At 30.9% G+C, this 23,316-nt stretch overlaps 2 protein-coding genes across 2 annotated transcripts; both read left to right on the top strand.

The window, feature by feature from the left end:
• The first annotated feature begins 11,719 nt into the window (after nucleotides 1-11,719).
• Nucleotides 11,720-14,354, top strand: LOC127791904 (uncharacterized). Its single transcript, XM_052322114.1, has 4 exons — nucleotides 11,720-12,171; nucleotides 12,307-12,719; nucleotides 12,884-13,934; nucleotides 14,033-14,354. Exons 1-4 carry the CDS (start codon nucleotides 11,720-11,722, stop codon nucleotides 14,352-14,354), a joined length of 2,238 nt encoding a protein of 745 aa, XP_052178074.1.
• A 6,645-nt stretch (nucleotides 14,355-20,999) lies between these two features.
• On the top strand, nucleotides 21,000-22,612 carry LOC127791835 (uncharacterized). The gene is made up of 3 exons (XM_052322002.1): nucleotides 21,000-21,197; nucleotides 21,577-21,870; nucleotides 22,271-22,612. The coding sequence occupies exons 1-3, from the start codon at nucleotides 21,000-21,002 to the stop codon at nucleotides 22,610-22,612; spliced, it is 834 nt and encodes a 277-aa protein (XP_052177962.1).
• Nucleotides 22,613-23,316: the final 704 nt, after the last annotated feature.

Raw genomic sequence — 23,316 nt, 5'->3', positions numbered from 1 at the left:
ATGTAGCTTGTGGTTATGGGGTTGATTTAATTTGAGAGTCGATTTTGTACAATGAGATCAGAGAGTGTTTTTGTTTGTAATCCGAGGCTGTAATCAGATTTTATCCCGATAGTGTAGTGAACTCCCTTTGTCGGAGCTCAACGTGGATGTAGCCCTTTTTAACGACTGAACCACGGTAAATTGTTTATGTTCTTTGTTTTTGATTTGTTTTAAGTTTTTGTGTATGGTTCTGTCCATTCATTTGTGTATGAAATCGGTCTGTTTATTTACTTTATAAAGGGTTGATTTACGGTTGAGTTTCATCTCATCCCAACAAGTTATATTCGAAGAGGACATAGAATATTTTTGTGCCTTGCTTCTTTTTTATCTTCTCTTTGCTTTTGTTTAATGCTCATGACTGAGCTTGATTCCCAGATGATGATCCACTAATCCTTTGGGGGAATAGCTTGTAATATATATATATATATATATATGCATAGTTATATCACAAGTGGGGGTCTTATCACGTGTAGTGTAGTTAATTACTTGAGAAAATCACTAGTTAAGTGGTAGAAAGATTAAAGTTGTAATTTATTCCTTGAAATTAGGTCTCCTTGAAAGTAGAAAGTTGAGAATACTTACTTTTTTGGTGTTAATAGGAGTTTTTTGTGTGAGTTGATTTGCTGGTGTTTTGTTGTTATTGATATTGTTTTTTAATCCATACACATACAGGACAAAATTTCTGAGATTGAAAGTCAAGGCACATCTTCACAGTCAGTCTCCTTACATGATTCACTTGCTCAAGTGCTAGGAAAAGAACACTTAGTCCGAGGCTTGGGCTTTAGTCCGAGTCCAACTCAAATTTTTGGGACCATTAGTCAATTGAATGGGATATCTTTGTCTTCCAATAATACCAGTCCATCTGTTGTAGCATGCCAAGAACAAGTGAACCTTTTGACAAAAGAATTACGAACTAGTAAACAAAAGTTCAAAGTTTAGAGTCGCAGTTGCAAAATTTTCAAGGTGTATTGACTTTTCTTTTCACAAACGTTGTGGGGGAATATACCACTTGAGTTTGCTACTATGCTCAATTCAATGGCATGTTAATATGTTAATTCTAAAATTATTAATTTTGATTTTTCATTTTAAGTGATTGTTTATGTTTATGCCTATAAATACTTTTAAGAGTATGTTTTTATCTTTTGTATACATCTAATACAATTTTAATTATTTCAGGCACCAGATACGCATAGTGGACAAGCTTCATCAGTGGCAAAGCTATCTTCGATATCTAGTCTTAACATTCATGAGACACAACAATCTCCAGACCAACAAAATTGATGTATTGTTAAAATATTTGAACGACTTAACCTCTAAACTTTTTAAATTTCATTTTGATATGTAAGTCTATTTTGATTGGACTTTGATATATTACATGTTTGGATATTTAAGTTGGATTGCATATTTATGATTTGTTGATTAAATAGATTGAGATATTGTGTTTGTGAATTTGGTATATATATAGGTTACAAATTTAATTAGGGTATTTGTGAGTTGGATATTTATGGTTTGAGCTATTGTCTTTGGATATTTATGGTTGGATATTTAGGTTACAGGTTGAGCTATTATCTTTGAGTTGGGTATACAGGTTATAATTTACAGGTATTCTCGGGGATTTAAATGCTTCTATTGAATTTAGTGGCGATTTTAAAACCGCTGCTATATTTTTATAGAGTGTTACTTTAGCTGTGGTTTTAAAACCGCTGCTAAATTCTTTTATAGTGTTGTTCTAGCAACAATTTTGAAAAATCGTCGCTAAGATTTTTATACAGTGCTTTTTTAGCAGCAAAATTTAAACTTTAGCGGCAGTTTAAGAACCGCCGCCACTACAAGAAATTCGGGATTTAGCGACGGATTTTCAGCGACGGATATTTCCTTCGCTATTTTGCGACGGAACAGCGATGGAATTGCGACGGATTGCGATTATTTTTTTTTTCCACAATTAGCAACGGAAAAAATTCTGTCGCTAAAAAAATAATTTTAAATTTTTTTTTTGCGACAGAAAATAAAATCCGTCGCTATTTTTAGCGACGGAAAAATATTTCCGTCATTGAGTATTAATTGTAATAAAAAAAATGAAAATTAAATTTTAGCTAGCGACGAAAAAAATTTTCGTTGCTATTTTTAGCGACGGAAATTCTTTATCGTCGCAATATTTTAAAGTAAAAAATTAATTTTAATATTAGTTTAAATAATTAAAATAAAATTTTAAATTAAATTTATTTATTATTAAAATTTAACGACGGAAAATAATTTCCATCGCTAAAAGTAGCAACGGAACGATGTTCCGTCGCTAAATTTTAATAATAAAAAATTAAATTTAAAATTTTATTTTAATTGTTTAAAGTAATATTAAAATTAATTTTTTTATTTTAAAATTTTGCGACGAACTTTGTTCCGTTGCTACTTTTAGCGACGAAAATTATTTTTCGTCGTTAAATTTTAATAATAATAAAAAACATAAAAATTAATTTTTATAGAGCGACGGAATTATTTTTCGTCACAAGATTTTAAAATAAAAAATTAATTTTAATATTAGTTTAAATAATTAAAATAAAATTTTAAATTTAAAAAAATAAAAATAAATAAAATTAGCGACGGATTATGATTTTCGTCTCTGATTTAGCCACGGATTGAATATTCCGTCGCTAACATTAATTTTTAATTTTTAATTTTTTATTTAATTAATTTATAAATATTTAAATTTGGAATGAATATTTAAATTTACATTTAACCATGAGATGAATATGAAAAAATTAATTTATATAATTTAAATGAATATATTAATATTAAAAATCATAATATTGCTAAATTCTAACTATATCAATTAAATGTATAATAATTAATTATTTATAATATTTATTAACTGTGTGTAAAATGTAAACAAATATTATATTTGAAAAATAAATAAAAAGTTTAAAAATCATAATATTATTGAAAATTTTTTATTTTAAATTTTAGAAATCATAAAAATGAAAAAATATTGAGAGATTACATTATATAGAAAGGAGTCTAAGAGTTATCTTGTCAATCTCTTTTTCTTTATAAATATGAGAATTTTTTGCTAAGTTAAAAAGTTTAAAAACCATAATGAGCATGTTTTTTGTAGCTTAAAAGCTGTAATTTTTAATTTCTAACTTTAAAAAAGTGGTAATATATTGTTTGTTTTAACTTGTAGAATTATAACTTATACCTTCTACTAAGTTTTAGAAGGGGTGCAAGCTGACTTTTTCAAAGTTAGGGTACCCCAGCTTGTACATCTTTCTGAGAAGTTGCAACAAATAAGTTCACAATTTATTTTAAGTTTTAAAAACTATAAACTAAGAAGTTATGAGGTATAATTTCTTTAATTAAGCTATAACAAATAGGGCCAATATATGAACAACATTATATCTTATACTTAATAACAGTATCATATGTCACTATCTAATATAAGTGTTATATATAAAACATTAATGTTGATCAAGAAAAAAAATAAATATATCTCTTTATCATTTGTCCTCTCTAATTTTGTCTTTGAATTATAGATGAAATTCAACAATCTGAAACCCATTGTGTTGATCAGATGGGTTCTGTCATTAGTATTGTTCTATTCTATAATTGAGAATCCTAAGTTTAGTTAATGTTTTTTTAAATATTATGTAGATTTCGTTTAATATAATTTTTATTTATAGAAAAAATAAATTTTTAATATAGCAAACTATTAATAAATATTTCAATATATTAATATAATAATTTAAATTATTTTATTATCAAATTTTAGATAATTACAGTAAGATTTTATTTAATAATAAAATTATATTTAAAATACATTATTTTTATCAATTAAATAATAATAATTATTATTATTATAAGTTATATTATTTTTTATATAATTAAAATATTAAAAATAAATAAATTCAATAGGCGAGAATTTATTTTAATAATAAAAAAATAAAAAATACATTTTTAGATAGAGACGAAATTTATTTTCTATCGTTAATTAGAGATGAAAATAAATTCTGTCCCAGAAGTTTAAAATAAGAAAAATATATTAGTTTAAATTAAAAATAATAATAAATTAAATTTTACAACAGATTTAATATTCTGTCACTACTTTTAGCGACGCAAAACTATTTTTGTTGCTAAAAAATTAAATTTTAATTGTAATTTTTTTACTTTTCAAATATAGAGCCGGAAAGTTTTTTCTGTCACCAATTTTAAAAATAAAAAATTAAAATTTAATATTGATAATAAAAAATAAATAAAAAAATTTAGTGACGAATTGTCTGAGTTCATCGCTGATATAGAGACGGAACTTTCAATCTGTCGCTAACCTTAATTTTTATTTATTTAATTAATTAATTTATAAATATTTAAATATATAAATATTAAATTCTATAAGAAATTTAATATATTAATGTATATTTAATTAAAAACTTTTATAAATTTTTCTTTTTAATTATCTCATGTTATTAAATATTATATCTTCGTTGTTTTGTTATGCATCGTTTGACCTCTTTGTTTGTATGATAGTATATCGTTAGTTTTAAATATTTATGATTTTTAAAATTTTTAATTTTATTTTTGTTGTTTACTACTTTATTGAATCAAATCAAATTAATTAAAATTCGATATAAACTCTTTGTTTGTATGACAATATATCGTTAGTTTTTAAAATGTATTATTTTTTGATTTCTAATTTTATTTTGGTTTTTAGTACTTTATTGAATCAAATTAATTAAAATTCGGTATAATCAAATTCATTGAATCAAATTAATAAAAATTATCAATTTTTTAAAAAATTTGCTTCTATTCAATTAATGTTTTTTAAAAAAATTAGTTTTTGTTTTTGATTATATATTTTAATTAAAAAAAATCGAATCGATTGGATTTTAAGACAATGATGTTTTTATGATAATAAAATGACGTCGTTTTTGGCTTATCATACAATTTTTCAGCTTGTTTGACTTTTTAGCTTATTTGGTTTATCGGTTAATTAAATTTTAATTAATTTTTTTATGTGTTTGTTCGATTTATTGAATCTGTTTAGTTTATGTAATCTATATTTAGTTTTTTCTATCTAATTTAGTTTATTGGGTTTAATCTGTTAAGTCAATTTAGTTTAATTTCTCAATTCAATTTATTGATTTTTTGATTAATTTGATAATTAAACCGATCACGTTCCCCTAATAATGAAGGAATATGAAAGAGAAAATCATCAAAATTTTCTTTTTTAAAAAATTAAGGACTACTCAACATTCAAAATATATTAAGAATATTGTTACAATATTTTTAAATTTTTTTTATCTTTAATAAATTTTTTATTAAAATAGTATTTATAACATATCAAATTAATTTATTATAATTATTAGATTTATAATATATTTATTTTTTAAATTAATATTAATTTAAAATGCAATGATTTAAATTAATTTATTATGATATTTTAAATGATTATAAAAAATTATTAGTAAAATGATTTAATAATTATCATAATTTTAATAATTTTATTCATTATTATAAATTTTATTAATTATATAATAATTATTATTTTTTTAATTATTTTAATAATTTCCCCGCCTCTTTCACCGATCCCCGTAAAACCCCCCTCACCCCCCCATCCCTCCCCCCCGTAAACCCCCTGCAACGCCCCCCGTCTCCTTCTTTCCCTCTTCTCCCTCCTCTGCATCGCCTACGTGCCCCTCCTCCTCTCTCTCGTTCGATCTCGCACTCGCTCTCACCTCTCGCGGCTGGCACTCGCCCTCGCCCTCGCCCTAGCTCACTGTCCCCCCCTCTTTCCCACACTGCCTCTCTCTTTCCCTCTCTCTTTTTCTCTCTCACCCGTGGCCGACCCACTATCGTCGCCCACGGTGCATCTCTCTCTCTCCCTCTCTTTCTCTATCTCACCCGCGGCCAAACTACCCACCCCATCGTCGCCGCCCCTCGCCCACACTGCCATCGTCGCCGCCCCTCGCCCGCCTCCTTCTCTCTGTCTCTCTCCCTCTCTCGCCGCCGAGTAACCAACCCACGCCACCGTCGCCGTCCCTGCATCGCCGCCCCTGCTGCGCACCGCCGTCGCCCCCCGCCACGCCGCCGCCGCCACCTCCAGAAGGTCCCCTCTCTCTCTCTCTCTCTCTCTCTTTGTGTCTATATATATATCTATAGATTTATTTGCTTCATTTCTGTATTTGGTGTTAATTTAATTTAGTGTTAGTTTAGTGTAAATTAATTTAATTTTGTGTTAGTTTAGTGTAAATTAATTTAATTTAGTGTTAGTTTAATTTAATTTAGTTTATGTATATAGATATGTGTGTTAATTTAGTGTATTTGATTATGTTTATGTGTGTATCTAATTTTGTATTTGATTATTCATTATGTACATTTGATTATGATTATGTGTATCCTATTATTTTGTGTATTTTTTATAGTGTTTTATGTTTTGTGTACATTTGTCAACTTTTGTGTCTTATTTACTTGGAAGATTTAAAAATTTGTCAACTTTTTCTTATAATATCACTGCAAGATTACATCCTTATCAAACCCATCCTAGAAGTTCTCGAAAGAGTATTCATTATGCAAGCATAAAAACTTGGGAAAAAAAGAATAATTAATACATCAAAAAAGCATTAAGTATGTAAATTTTAATAGTATTATAGAATTAATACATAATTAAAAATTAAATGTAAAATTAATTAATAAATTTTAAAATATATTATAAAATTATTAAAAAAGTTTGATATATATATTTTTAATAATTAACACTTATTTTTCTCGAGTTTTCAGTCAAGTGTATATATATAATATGTTGTATGAAAATGAAAATAAAATAAAAAATGAGTATGATATAAAATGAAAATAAAAAATTATTATTTAAAAAATAAATATGTGAATAAAAAAAAGAATTTTTTTTTGTAAATATAATTTTTAATATAAAAATAATAAAAAATAATTATTTAATTTAAAAATAAACATAAAATTTATAATATATTTAAATATATTTTTAAAAAAATAAAAATTTTGAGTGATAGACAAAAAAATATTTTATCTATTCGTAGATAAAAATATATTTTTAAATTACAAAATGATCATAATTTTTTTTTAAATTATAAAAATAGTCTTAACGTTTAAAAAACAAAAATATTTTACAAACATGGAAACTAGAAGTTTCCGTGTACCATACCATACGCATACATATTTATCTTTGCAGTGTAAGTGATTTGATGGGAGGCATTTTTATTATTTTATTATGTGTGTATAAAGTTGCGTGTGTGTTAATGTATATTTGATTATGTATACAGATATGTGTGTTAATTTAGTTTAGTGTAAATTCATTTAGTGTTAATTTAATTTAGTTTAGTGTAAATTTAATTTAGTGTTAATTTAATTTAGTTTAATTTATGTGTACAGATATGTGTGTTAATTTAGTGTATTTGATTATGTGTATGTCTGTATCTAATTGTGTATTTGATTATGTGTAAATTTGATTATGTGTATCCTATAGGGTGTAGTTCATTTATAGGAGAGATTTTGTCGAATTTTCTCTAAAAATTATATTAAATAAAAAAAAAATAAATATTTTTTAGGTATTTAATTAAATTTGTTGGAACTTAACCTTAGATTCCCGTTCGGTGACTTCCTCGATGGAGCGAGGAGATCACTGAATTTTCCAGTTGGACAGTCTGGAAATTTGGTGTCGTGTTGTGTGCCCAGCGAATACGCATTAATTTACTCATGCATGGTACGAAAATTCAGTAGCATTTCTTGTTGTTCTCCAGTTGCATATAAGAATATGTTTTGGTTCATGCAATTGACTCAAATTGAGTTTAACTTGTATAAATCAACACATAATCTTTATCGTGCATCTGGAGAACTGTGCTGAGATGTTGCCGAAATTTCGTATCGTGAGTAAATGCGTCTGCTAGTGTAACGACCCGTTAGGGGGTTTAGGTGTTTTCGAGTATTTTATTATGGGCTCAAAAATTTTTGCTTTAATTAATTGAGAATTGAAAATATATTTTTTTTTATGAAATAAAGTGTAAGTGGAAATAAGAATTTAGTAGCCCATCTAAATGGAATCCAAAAATATGGGGAAAGTCCAAGTAGATTGGGCCATTGAGATTGTTTGGAATTTTAATCATATTGAATGGGCTTGGATTATGATAATTTGTTTGGGTTAGTGAGTTGGGCCATGGAATGGCCCACGGTATGGGCTGAGCCCAATTCAGAAATGAGATTTGGAATTTTTAAAAGAAAATCATAATAAAATAAATTGGCCATCAAATGTCAATAGAGCCCCTGGATATTTTTGTCTATAATATGAAAGGAAGGGTATTTTGGTAATTGATGGAGTTGGCGTGCAATCTGTACACATTTTCTCTTTTCCGCAACAGTTGTGTGCAAATCCCCTCGTTTCAGTGCGTATCCTTCCTTTTTCTTACTATTCCATTGCTTCCTCTCCAATTATCTCCATATCCTTTTTCTATTTCATAAATCTTCTTCTCCTTCTCCGATATGCTGTTGGCGACTGGAGCTTCAAGGCAGAGTCCTAGCTTCTCCTCTGTTGGAGCGACTCCATCAAGCAAGTTTCTTTCAATCATTCCTTCTCCATTTCTGCAAGTAATCCTTGTACCATTTTATTCTGTCGAGCAAGCCCCATAGCTGCCTCATCCATCCTTGCTCATTGTATGTTGATTATTTATAAACGTACGTATACTGTGGTGTTTCATAAGTCTTTCCTTGAGGGTTCAAATGGGATTTACATCACCCATAATTCCTTTTCGTGGATGGCTTTGTTGGTTAGGAAAGGATGCAAACATCTCCCTCGTTATGTATCCGTTGGACTGTGTCACATAAATATATATTTGTGTATATATTTATATATATATATATATTAACTGTGAGCCTTTATCCAGTGTAGTGATACCTTGTTCTACTTCTTGTGGGTCTCCTTGTGGTCTTGAATGGAGCTTAATATACCCCCCAAAAATCCATTCTGTGAGTGGTGTATTTTCAGATTAAGGAAAAAAGGAGACCTTGCTCGTTTCTGTGTTTCGAAGTTGCAGAGTTTCACGCCTATACATGTATATGTAATTAATAAGCCCCATTCGAATGGAGCCCCATCCATTCGAATGACCCATGCTCTGTTGAATGCCCTCCCTTGTTTAAAAGCCTAATTCTGTACCATTCGAATGTCACTTGCCTCCATTCGAATAGCCCATTGTTTGATTCGGATAGCATATATATATATATGCCATATATATATCCAGAAAGAAAGAAATCCATTTTAGCAAACTTCAATCCCATTTTCGACCTCTATACAGCAAGATTCTTTGAAAACTTAAAACTCAAAAGTTGTATATCTTTCTCTTGGATTTCCATAGCATCTTGAATCATCTAAATCTGAGTTCTAACGAAAGAGATATGCCCGGAATGACAAACACTGTCGAAACTGTATAGTCACATTCGAATGTATCACGACAGCAGAAACTTCAAACCCGATTTCGACCTTTATGAATCCCGAATCTCTTAAAACTCCAAACATAAAAGTTGTATATATTTTTCTTTTCTTTCCATATCATCTCTAATCAGCTCAATCCGAGCTCATACGACAAAGTTATGCTCAGATTACCAATCGATGTCGAATCTGTTCAAAATAGTCTCATTCGAATGAGTTTCTTCTACATTCGAATGAATTTCATGATTTACTGTTTAAATTGCTCTGATTTTTGCCTAACATTCGAATGCAACAGTTCCCTCATTCGAATGAATTTTCCTATCATTCGAATGTGTTAGAAGTCATTCGAATGTGCCCTTCAAACTTGTGATTTGTTGTAGCAGTTCTGACCATGCTTCACTCTTTTTGGTATATCTTCCTGTGATGATATCCGATTTAAGATCCATTTGATGCGTTAGAAACTAGACTTCATAGGATTCGATTTGATATATTATTGGAATGATTTGGTTACGTTTTGAGCCCGTAACAACCCGATTAATTTCTGTCATGAAATTCGTAACTTTCTGTTCGTGTAATCTGACCACATGGTGTTCTTTGGCCTATAACTTTCTGTTCCCACCTCGGAATTAAGATCCGTTTCTTGGGTTGTGAACTAGACATCCTAGGATTCGTTTTGATATATTAATTGTATTATTTGGATTTATATTGAGTCTGTAATGACCCCATCAATCTTGACCAACAATCTGGGAATTTCTGCTGTGACCCATCCTTTATATATATATGCTTCATTCGAATGGTATGATGTATCATTCGAATGTCACTTGTTGTTTCATTTGAATAGCACCCTCCACGCAATTCAATCAGCCCTATATGTTTATGATTATGCCTGATTCAAATAGCCCTTGCATATGTGTTATTCACCATCCGAATGACCCATATTTAATTTACCCAAACAAATACATCAATGTCAATTTAGCATAATCGTTGAATGAATTTAAATGGTTATATGATGGGAAAAATAACGTATTAAGTCTTTAATTTTCCTCAGATGGTGAATCAAGATTTAACCTTAAATATCATCTCCCAAAATTATTTCTGTGTGATAATTTACAAATTGAATGTGATAAATGCTATGAAGTAAGATTGTCGAATTTATTTGATGATGGTAAAATACCCGATATGGTAAATGGTGTTGAAAGTATGAAATCTTGAGGAACCAAAATATTAAATGCATATGGTTGGCAAATGCATACATGATGTATACATGTACATGTTATATGTATTTTGCGCACCTATTATTTTGCACAGAGGAAAATGGTACCCTAGAGCACTTGGCACGGGACGAGGTGGCCATAGCTCGGCAGGTTGGCTCCATATTTATTTGTGAGGTTTTATGAAATTTATGCACTTTTGCATGCATTGATTTATGGCTTGAGAGCCGGGGAAATTGATATTGGAAATAAAATGATGCATTCTTGCATGTATTGATTGATGGCTTGCGAGCCTGTGAGAATTGATAATGATATTGAAATTTTATGCACATTTGCATAGTGATACATGGTGACATGATATATTAATTTGAATTGATAAATTCATGAATTATGAATCTTGTATATAATTGTGGAGTCATTGATTACTCTTCTTGGTGTCAGCGTGTTCTTGGGTCCTATATATTGTCCATTGTTTCTCGAACTTGCTGAGCCTTGTGGCTCACTTGATCTTCTTTGCCATTCCAGGTAAAGGAAAGACGATTATTGGGGGCGAGTCTAGTAGGACTGTAGCCCAGGGATAGTGGTGTACGGAGACGCGTCCTAGCTTTAAAGATCCTAGTTAGTGATTTGGTGAGGTTGTAATAGTGAGAATTTATTATGTTATGGGCATTTGAGCCTCTTATTATTTTGTATGGCCAGCGAGCCTAGAGTTATAAGATATTGGGAATGTAATTAAATTTTATTAAATTTCTGCTGCTAGAAATAAAATGGGTTGAGTTCAATTTTGTTTTATATCATTTATGTAAGGACCTTCTTTCGAGTATTCGGAAGCGGGCCCTACAGCTAGTGGTCATATCACGATTCATTTCCGGATGGGATAGGTCCTAACCTTCAAATTTTAAGGAGGAGTTATAAGGAGTAGTTCAGTGGAATAATATTAAAACAATTCAAATAAAAAAATATTATAATTATAATTTAGTAATTTTTTATTATTTAATGGTACAGGAAAAAAATGAGATCAGATCGTCAGTAGATGTATATCAGGCGTAAAGAGGATGGTTATGTTTCTACGGAATTTATCAAGGGTGTTGAGAAGTTTGTTAATTTTGCTAAGAGTCAACCAGAGTGGATGGATGGGAATAAGATTAAATGTCCTTGTAATAAACCAAAGTGTAGGAACACGGCTTTTCGTGACCAGGATACCGTGACAAGTCACTTTCTCACCAAAGGTTTCGTACCGGGGTATTATGAGTGGACACTTCATGGGGAAGTTATTGCTATGGTAGATTCGGTCGATGTGTCTTACTCAGCATCAACACTTGAAGCAGAGTCAAGCAACTTATTTGAGACTATGGTAATGGATGCTGCCATGCTTGATTTCAATCCGAATATGGAGGAGGAACCTCCAAATCTGGAAGCTCAAGCATTCTATGGCATGCTTAGTGCTGCAAAAAAAGAGTTATATCTTGGTTGTCAAAAGCATATGTAGTTGTCGCTTGTTTCTAGATTGCTTAGCTTTAAGTCAGAACACTATCTATCTGAGAGGGGATTTAATCAACTTTGTGAATTACTTAAGGAGGTTCTTCCTGAACCTAATATGGTGATTGATAATTTTTACAGTACTAAAAAACTGGTTCGAGGGTTGGGCCTTCCTGTTGAGAAAATTGATTGTTGTAGAAATAACTGTATGATTTTTTGGGGTGATGACAATGATTTAACAGTCTGCAAGTTTTGTCATGAGAATCGGTACAAGCAAGTTGATCAAGCTGACAGTAGCAAACGACAAAAAACTTGTGTTCCTTATAAGAAGATGCATTATTTTCCTTTAACTCCTCGGCTTTTGAGATTGTATGCATCCAATTCAACAGCAGGAGAAATGAGGTGGCACGCAGATCATGTGGTCGAAGATGGCGTCATGCGTCATCCGTCGGATTCCCCTGCGTGGATTCATTTTAACCAGACTCATAAGGAATTTGCTGCCGAGAAAAGGAATGTCAGACTTGGTCTCTGTACTGATGGGTTTCAGCCGTTTGGTTAATCTGGGAAGCAATATTCTTGTTGGCCTGTCATTGTTACGGTGTATAATTTACCACCCTGGATGTGTATGAAGGATACAACAATGTTCTTAACAGTGCTAGTGCCAGGACCAGAGAATCTTAAGGCAAAACTTGATGTTTTTTTACAACCCTTATTGCAGAGTTGAAACATTTGTGGGATGTTGGTGTGCATGCATATGATATCTCATTGAAACAAAATTTCCAACTGAGAGCGGCTTTGATGTGGACCATTAGTGATTTTCCTGCATATTCAATGCTCTCGGGGTATAGCACGGCAGGAAAGCTAGCATGTCCTTATTGCACGATTCACTCGGACATATTTTACTTGTCAAAGAGTCGAAAGATTTCATGGTTTGATAACCATCGAAAATTCTTGCACCGAGATCATCCGTATCGACGGAATAGGTATGGATTTCACAAAAATACTTTGGTAAAAAAAACACCACCTCCTATACTGTCTGGACCTGAGATACTTGCTTCCTTGGACGAGTTGGGTTTAGTGAAGGCGACACAACCCAATGCTGCACAGACTAATGCGGATAACAGTCATGGTAGTGGTTGGAAGAGTATGAGCATTTTTTGGGATTTGCTTTATTGGAAAACTCAACTTATTCGACACAATTTGGATGTTATGCATATAGAGAAAAACGTGTTCGAAAATGTGTTCAATACAGTGATGAATGTACCGGGCAAAACTAAGGACACAGTGAAGTCGAGAGAAGAGTTGAATCAATATTGTCGCCGCATTACTCAATCAACTTTTACTCTGAACAAGAAAAAAAAAGCTGTCATGTGTGCGTGGGTAAAAAATTTAAAATTTCCTGATGGGTATGTGTCGAACATGGCTAGATGTGTTGACACAAAGAAGCTTAAGTTGTTTAGGATGAAAAGTCACGATTGTCATGTGTTCATGCAAAGGTTGGTGCCCATTGCATTTCGAGAATTACTACCGCAAAAAGTATGGGAGGCATTGACTGAGTTGAGTCTTTTCTTCAAAGATTTGACATCGACCACTATTAAAAGTGAGCATATGATGAAATTAGAGAACGACATCCCCATCACTTTGTGTAAGTTGGAGCTCATATTCCCTCCAAGTTTCTTTGACTCTATGGAGCATCTTTCAGTCCATTTGGCTTATGAAGCAAGGATAGCAGGTCCAGTTCAATATCGATGGATGTATCCGTTTGAAAGGTACTATTTATTAGATTGATAATTTTTTTTTCCTATTTTATAAGAAACATATTTATTTTGTAGTTCACTTATCTAATTACTATATACATTTTATATAGATACCTTGGAAAGTTGAAGAAAACAGTTAGAACTAAAGCTCGAGTGGAAGGCTCTATTTCTAATTCATACGTTGTGGAAGAAGCGTCATTGTTGTGTTCTCATTACTTTAAGGACCATGTTGTTACAAGGCATACACGAGTGCCGCGCAACGATGCTGGTGTTGTAAATGAAGGGGATGACCAGGAGGGGAAGTTATCAATTTTCAAGCATTCTTATCAACCATTTGGATGTAAAAAGTCACGAATGTTATTCGGTGAAGAATATGATGTTGCACACAGATATATTTTGATGAATTGTCCAGAAGTTGAACCGTATCTGTAGTAAGATTTTGCTAATTAATTGTTGTTAATTTTTAAATTATATTTAAATTGAATAGTCTAATGTAGTTATTTTCATTTTTCTTTTTAATTTTTCAAGAATTTATGATGCTGAGCTAAGGCAACGTAATCTCGGCATTGGCGACCACATCATTGAACAATTAACAAATAAGGAATTCCCTTCTTGGTTCCATAATTATGTGAGTTGATTAATTAAAATATTAATTTCACTCAATTTCTTATATAATTATTTCTTATATATCTGTCTTATTTAATAGGTTCGCGATCCTACGAACAATGTGACAAATCTATATAATAAAACAGGATGGTTTTTGAAAATGTCTCAAAAGATACACATTTCAATGGCTGAGATCAAGTTTTGATACATTTGATGGCTGGGATCAGTTTCTGATAAATTTTCCCGCCCACAGTGCAGCCATCTCACTGTCTCTCTCCCCCTCCCTCTGTCTTTCTCTCTCTCCCTCCCACCCACCCATCCCAGTCTCCAGCCCCCTATCTCTCTCTCTCTCTCTCTCTCTCTCTCTCTCTCTCCCTCCCACCCAGCCATCCATCCCCCTCTCTCTTTCTTTCTCTCTCTTCCTCCCACCCACCCATCCCTCTCTCCAGCCTCTCTCATACTCCAGTCGAAGCTGTCCGCCACCGCCTGAAGCTCCATCGGGGCTCCTCGCTGCTCAAAGTCTTCGCCGCTTGAAGCTCCATCGCGGCCTCCTTGCTGCTCAGCGCCGCCGATGCCCCAAGCTGTCTTTACGCCACCATCGCCTCAAGCTTCATCACTGCCTCCTCGCTGCCTCAACGCTGCCGCCGCCGGCTCCATCTCCATCGCATCCTCCTCGGCGCCTCTGTCGAATCGCCTCCACTGCCTCAAAGGTATATATGTATTTTGTGTGTGAAGAAGTCATAGACGTCTGTATGTTTATGTATATATGTATACATATAGACAATTAAAGTCCTCTGTTCACTGCTATTCAGTTTATTTTTCGAGTGTGTGTGTTTTATACTTTTCATTGCGTCCAACTGCGGCATTTCTTTTATAACGTTTATGCGGTATGTATACTGGGTGTAGCCTTAGAATTGAAATTTTGTCAGGATATGCACTCTGCGCCAAATTTACCTCTGTAGTCAGGCATAAATGCATGTTTTACTTTGACATAATGCATTTAAATTTTTAACTGATTGTATGTAGGTATGTATATGCATGTGCCTTTATAGGTGTGTGTGTGTAAACTCCATTTGGTATATTTCATGTAATTGCTTTTTTGTGTGTGTGTGTATGTATATTTATGAATATTCTGTGTATGTATGAATGTATGTTAATAACGTATGTTAAATATATTTTGTGTGTGTGTATGTAACAGAGAAAAACATATGTTGTACATAAGAGAAAAACACAGAATTTATGGTTTCTCAACTAGATAAGATAAGAAAACAGATTAGAGAATAACACATGTTGTATCTTTGGTCATTTAACTTTCTTACATAATCCTTGAAATGAGTTTTTGGGGACTAATTCTGTTTTGGATATTATAGGTAAAGACTTTATAAAGAGAGAAAAAGGAGCTACAAGAGTTTGAGCATGTAAATAGCAATGGATTATATACCAAATATACAGATACCAAGTAAAACCATTTTGATATTTTGAGAAGAGTTTGTGCAAGTTTCAGAAGTATGATAAAAACATTTTGATATTTGCTTCAATGGATTACTATATATACTATTTACTTACAGAAAAGAGTGAAATTTTGAAATTTTACCAAGATGCATTAACTGAAAATGTCTCTTTTTGTATGGGTTTTGAGTCGGTTGTATTAGTTTGCATGCTATAGATGAATACATGTATATACTGCATCTTCTTCTGTACACTTAATTGATATCATTTAGAAGTTTTAAACCATGTGGTTGGTTATTTTCTTGAAGGTGGTGACGTGTGGAATGTGCCTCTTGAGTCGTCTTTCCAAAAGGTTCCTAGATGTGTCTATACTTCTACAAGTTTATATGAGTATCGAGGATAAGACTCTAAGCCTGCTAACCCTACGCATCGTCATTTTACATGGGGGCTAAGATCATCATAAGTGAGTTTCTGAAAGTTCAGTTCATAATCTTGGTGGATGGATTATAATCTCTAACAATTTTTTTCTTTCTGCCTAGCTCTTAACAAAATTTGTAGGCTTTTACAGTAAATGAATAATCAAACCTGCCCTTATATATGTATAATATATACATCAATCGAGCATAACATTTATTCACACAAAAAATAAATGCAACATGTGTTATCAAGAGAAAAACATAACAGAGGCATGTGTGTGTATGTAACAAGAGGCATACCAATTCTTATGTCAGATACCTGTGCAACCGACTGCTTCCATGTTAGGTGCATTATTTAATGGGTGTATGAATCATAGAAAACTAGATTTGGTAGAAATAGTGGGGAGGAAGCTCATTGAATTGGAGCCAGAGCATGATGGTAGATATATTGGTCTGTTGAATATTTATGCAGTTAACAAGCGTTGAGATGAAGCAAGAATAGTGAGAGAAGCCAGAATAGTGAGAGAAGCCATGGAAAAGAGAGTGAAGAAGTCTCCTGGTTTTAGTTTTATTGAGATTCTTGGAACTCTAATTTGGATAATCATTAGGGCTAATGCCCCAACGTATGATGATCTTCGGTCCTCTCTGGTTTGAATATGTTTTATTTCCTCATAATAGATCAATGTAATCATTTTTACCTTTTTTTCCTGAGCTAAAGTTGTTGCTTATCTAATTTTCTTCGATCGAGTTAGAATTGTATGCATCAATGTTCAATTTGTTTGTTCTGTACAAACAAAAGGATTTTTCCCTTTAGTCTTTTGCTACTTTTTTGTTTTTCTGGTTTGAATTGCTTTGTAAAAATGCTACATGGGGTTTGGAATGAGCATAAAATTGATATTTCAATTCACTATCTATGACGTCCGTTGTGTTATTTCTTCAAACTAGGTGGTTGCCTTCTTTTTAAAAAAATATTAGTTGATGAAAATTTTGTGTTTGCACCAGAATGAACGAATTATCTTGTATAGATTTAGTTATTTGGTTGAGATTGCTTTTCAGCTAATATATTTCAGATTTTTTTTTCTATTACTGTAGATGCTCCTCATGCATTTACATACATACATAAAACAACAATGACACCAACCGTTAGTCCCACCAAGTAGAGTTGGCTACATTGATTTAGCTTGGCATTCATCTCTGTCCATGTTTGAATCTTCTATAAGGCTATTGTATCCATGTCATACTTATCTCACCAAGTTATTTTAGTCATCCTCTATTTCTTTTAATTCCATTTCATCTACCTCCTCAAGAGGTGGGTCTATTGATTTTTTTTTTTTTTTTTACATGCCCAAACTATCTTAAAAGTGTCTTGCAGATTTAACAAAAAAAAATTGGACATATTTTTTTTTAACATGCACTACTCCAATCTTAAAAATCTTTATGTATATTTATGTAGCACGTGTGTATATGTATGTATGTATTTTGTATATTTATTGATATATTATATGTATGTATACACACGTGCCTTTGTGTGTGTAACTCCATTTCGTATATTTCATGTAACTCTTTTTTTGTGTGTATATATATTTAATTTTAAGAATATAAGTTAACTGCTTCTTCTGTGTATGTATGAATATATGTTAATATTTATTAAATTAATTAAATGTATCACGCCAACTGTCAATCAAATTTTATGATGGAATATGTTAGTAATGAAACAAAAAGAATGAGCATGACACTAATTTGAGTTATGATTTATTGTTTAATAAAAAATTAAATTTATCATGTAGGACAATTATAACAACTAAAATCAGTCTTTTCATAAAATAAAGATAAAATTAAATATAAAAATAATCCTCATAATTTCTGTAGGATGTTTTTTTATTTTTTGATTTCTTATTTCAAATTTAAAATATCACTATTTTATGTTAAAAATAAAATTATTATTATCATCATCATCATCATCATATATTCTATGGAATTTTTTATAATTATCTGTCCTCATATATCTTAAAAACTTTAAGTCCAAAACCAAGCAAATCCTTGATCAAGATCCAATTTGCCAAGTCCACTTAACCTAACAAAAAAATATTCAATTTATTATGTAACTAAACTCTGAATATATGGCACCAAAAAATAATAAATGCTATTTTATTTTTAATTTTATTAAAAATTATTAATTATCATGTGGCAATTAAACCACATGACTTGATGATTTGGTGTAAAAATTAGCGTTGTGATCTTACTTAATTCTAATTAAATGTTAATTTTGGCATTGTCATCTTATTTAATTTGATATTTAATATTTTTTATATTTAATTTATTTAAAATTATATAATACAGGTTGTAAATTACATGTAGAATATAGGCTGAAATTGTAAAATACAGGTTGCTTTATTATATTGATTGATATTTTTTTGTAAAATACAGACTGATACTTTTTTGTTTATACAATAACTTTAATTTTTGTTTTTTATTTAATGTTTAATTTTTTTTTATTCTTATATTTTAATTTGCAATATTAGTGAACATTATAAATCTTATATGTTTGTTTATTATTTGAGTTTTGTAGAGCGTTTAATACAAACAAAATTATTATAAGTTCTTCACAAATTTCAACATAATATATCGTGTATTTTAAAATACAACTTGCCTTTAGGCACGAGAGTTTATGTATAAGCAAACCAATAAATAGGTAAGCAAGCAAACTAATAAATTGAGGTTTATTTACGCCGTGCCTTTAGGCACGGGTATACCCTAGTTCATACATAAGGGATCTCGCAAAAGGACCTTTTAACACTGTTACAACATACCCTGGCTGCTTTGTTAATGGATTTAAATTTCACACGATTAGCCATGGTTCGAATAAAAGCACTATGAATAGTGGCATGTGAGTTAAAGGATCCAACTACGATGATCCCGAGAAGGACTATTATGGTCGGATAACAGAGATTATCGAGCTTGAGTATTCTTCAGTATCGTCATTCAAGAAAGTTGTATTGTTCAAGGGTGATTGGTTTATTCCAACTTTGAACGAGGGGGTGAAGATTCATCATGCATATAAGATCGTCGAGGTCAATGAAAAGAAGAAATGGAATACAAATGAGCAATTTGTATTGGCTTCTCAAGCGATTCAAGTATATTTTCGCGAATATCCAAGCTTGAGGCGTAATAAAAGCGATTGGTTGGTTGTAACAAAAGTCAAACCAAGGTTCATAGTAGAGGTTCCACAATCTTTTAATAATCAAGAGGCGACCTTTCCACGTGAAGCGTTGCCTTACCAAGAGGATGACGTGGAACTACACGATATCGCAATTGATGATGCCCAAATCCTTGAGACAGTGAATGATGGTGACCACGCTGATTTAAATGATGAGCCAGTTATGGAATCAGAATTTGATGAAGCTCTAGAGTTGAATGATGAGCAAATTTTAAGATCTGATTCTGAAGATAAGTCTGAATCGTATGATGAGCAAGTCTTGCGATTAGACTCTGAATATGACTCTGAATCAGAGGATGAACAAGTTCTTCAATTAGATTCTGATGACGACTTAGAATCTAATGACACAGATGTAGACTTATATGATAGTGATTAGAGGTGAATTTTATGATTTAAATACTTATGTTTAATTATTAATGATATTGATTTTGTTAATTGATTTATTTCATTATACGTACTAGTTCACCTCCCGTGCAATGCACGAAAGTTCATATATATTGAATTTATTTAAAATTAGTAACCTCACAATCATAAATTCTATCTACAGTCTACAAATTTCAAGAACTACACATTTTTCACAAACTAATAACTAATTTAACATATGATAAATATAAATAGTTTATACAAAATAATAAATAATATGACAACATATAATAAATTAGTAACATAAATAATTAAAATATAAAATATAATAAAATTTTCAAAAAAAACATGACAACATATGATAAATATAAATAGCCTATACAAATATTAATTTTGTCAAAATAACTTAAATAATTTATTTAAAATAATTCAATTTTACCTAAATAACTAATTTAACATAACCTACAAACTAATTATTTTTCAAAATTAAGTAATAACTTAAACATATATAAGATTTGTATTTTTTTTTTGCATGGTTCTGAAATTAATTAAGGGTTTTAGAGTTTTGAATAGTGGCTTTATTGAGAGAGAATGAGAGGTAAATTATAGGAAATAAAATAAAAAATTAAATTTATTTTTTAAAAAAAATTACTTGGTAATTGGGATTTGACGGTATTACCTGATATCTCAAGATTTTTGTCGATTTAAAAAAATCTCATTTTGTTTTGTAATTTATTTTAATTAAAATTTTATGTTATTATTTAAAAATTAATAATATTGATTAGATCTTACTTCTTTATATACTAACATGTTTATACATTCTCCAAATACTATTTAATTATGAAAAAACCATCTACAGGTTTCAAGAACTACACGTTTTCCACAAACTTATATTTAATTAATGATTTATAAAAAATTTATTTTGGGTAAGAAAGAAATAAATAAAATATAATAAAATATCGAAATAGAAAGTGGAAATGGGCGGGAAAAAATTTTGACGGCATTTTCGTTATAATATATATATAGATGACAGGTGTTAGAGGACGATATCGTGCAAGATGTAGTGGTTCTAGACCTAACTCGTCTGGGTCTACTACTACTTCCACCTCATCTACTGCGGCACCACATATTTCGAGAGATATTTCACCAGCCTCCCTCCCATCAGCATCTCCTGTTGCTACTCCTACAATTGCTTCTTCACCGACCCTTCCTGCAGAGTCACCAGTACATCCATCATCTCACTCGACTGCCAGTCATTTTACATCCGACCCATTACATGTTATAGAGCAAGATAGCGATGGGTAACTTTAATTTTTTTTAATTTTTTTTTACATTATGACATGTATTAATTTTTATACTAATTATTATTATTTGAATACAAGAGCATCTTTTGTCGTATAATAAATATCTCCCATATTATATCGACAATCTTCAAGAAACGTCTTCATAAGGAAGATCATGTTTGGAAAGAAGTGCCTTCGGAGATAAAGGGCATGTATTGGGATGAATTTGCGGTATTAAATTCAAATTAATAATATATATATATTTCAACTATTAATGTAGAAATGTTTAAATTATTTAATCTTTTTTTTTTGTTTTACAGAAAATTTTTCAGTGGGATCCTACAATTGATGCATTAGTGAGAAGAGAGTGGGCACAAAAAGCAGCGAAACGATATATCGACAACATTCGTAAGTGGCATGCCAATGGAAAATTGATCTTTGTGTCAGATGATGTTTGGGATAGCTGGATGCAGAAATGGGAACAAGATGAAGCTTTCAAGAAACGGTCTACACAAGCATCGCTGAACCATTTGAGTGAGACATGTGGCCTTGGGGCTGGTCCTTCCCGTCATACTGGGGGTTCTATATCTTCAGCAGAGCATAAAAGACGAATAGTGAGAAATTTAATTTATTTAATTTGTTAATATTTAAATTTTTTTTATTAACATGGTTAATTTTATATCATTTTTTTTTTTAGACACATGAGTTTGGGAGAGAGCCTACACTGATTGAATTGTTTGAATGAACTCATTCTAAAAAATCTGAGGAAGGACTAATTTTATATCATTTTTTTTTTTTAGACACATGAGTTTGGGAGAGAGCCTACACTGATTGAATTGTTTGAATGAACTCATTCTAAAAAATCTGAAGAAGGACAGATGGTGTATGTCGACAGACGTTCTTCGAGTGTCGCTGTAAGTATTTTTTAATTGTAAGTAATATCATTTTTATAATTAACATAAGTTTTAATATTCATAATTGATTTATTTTATTTTCTTCATTAAACTGTTGTAGGAAATGTATAGACAGTTGCTAGAGCAAGCAACTCAACCAAATGAAGGGTCTGAGGAGCCTCAGCAGCCAGATTGCGATCAGATATTCATCCAGGCTGCTGGGGGGAAAAATAAGAAGAAGAGGATTTACGGCACGGGATCTTTATCCCAATCAAAATTTTCTGACGTTGGCAGCTCATCCTCTGTCTCATCTGGTCTTAATGAAAACCCAGTTATACAAGAAATGACAGAGAAATTAAAAGTGCAGTTAGAGCAGATAAATTCGCAGGCGGAGCAGATAAATTCACAAGCAGAGCGGATAAATTCGCAGGCGGAGCAGATTAATTCGATCGCAGGCTCATGAGCTGAGCGATGTTCGACGCAGATGTTTGAGATGCGATTTTTGATTGAACAACTTACTGCATCTACTCGTGGTATTGTTCCTTCTTCTTCTTCTTCTCAGCCACAATAGACTCATCAACCTGACTCACCTAATGTTGATGATGATTTAGATGATTAGTTTTTGCAGTTATTTTTATGTAACGATTGGTATGTAACAGACAATTATATTAGCATGTAATAGACAATTATTAGTATCTTGTTTGAATATTAATTTTTATATTATAAATATAAATTTTGGAATTTTTATATAATTTGTTTAATAAATAATTATAAATAAATTTTAAAATTAAATAATTAAATTAAAATAAAATTAAAAAATGTATAACTTTTAGCGACGGAAAAAAATTGTGTCGCTAAAATTTTTAAAAAAAATTAATATATTGCGACGGAATAATTCCGTTGCAATAAATTTTTAATATATTTTTTAATTTTTTTAATTTACTTCAGCGACGAAAAATTCCGTCGCTATAATTAATTTAATAAAATTCAAAAAAATTCGTAGCGACGGTGCCGTCGCTATAATTAATTTTAAAAAAAATTCAAAAAATATTAGCGACAGAAACTTCCGTCTCTATATTAATTGAATAAAAAAATTCTAAACTAATAGCGACGGAAAATTTCCGTCGATATAGTTAATTTAATAAAAAATTTAAAATATTATAAATT

Source organism: Diospyros lotus, chromosome 1, assembly GCF_014633365.1.
Source record: "Diospyros lotus cultivar Yz01 chromosome 1, ASM1463336v1, whole genome shotgun sequence".
Classification (NCBI taxonomy): domain Eukaryota; kingdom Viridiplantae; phylum Streptophyta; class Magnoliopsida; order Ericales; family Ebenaceae; genus Diospyros; species Diospyros lotus.
Note: the sequence above shows the minus strand (reverse complement) of the source record. Positions and strands in the feature narration are given on the sequence as shown.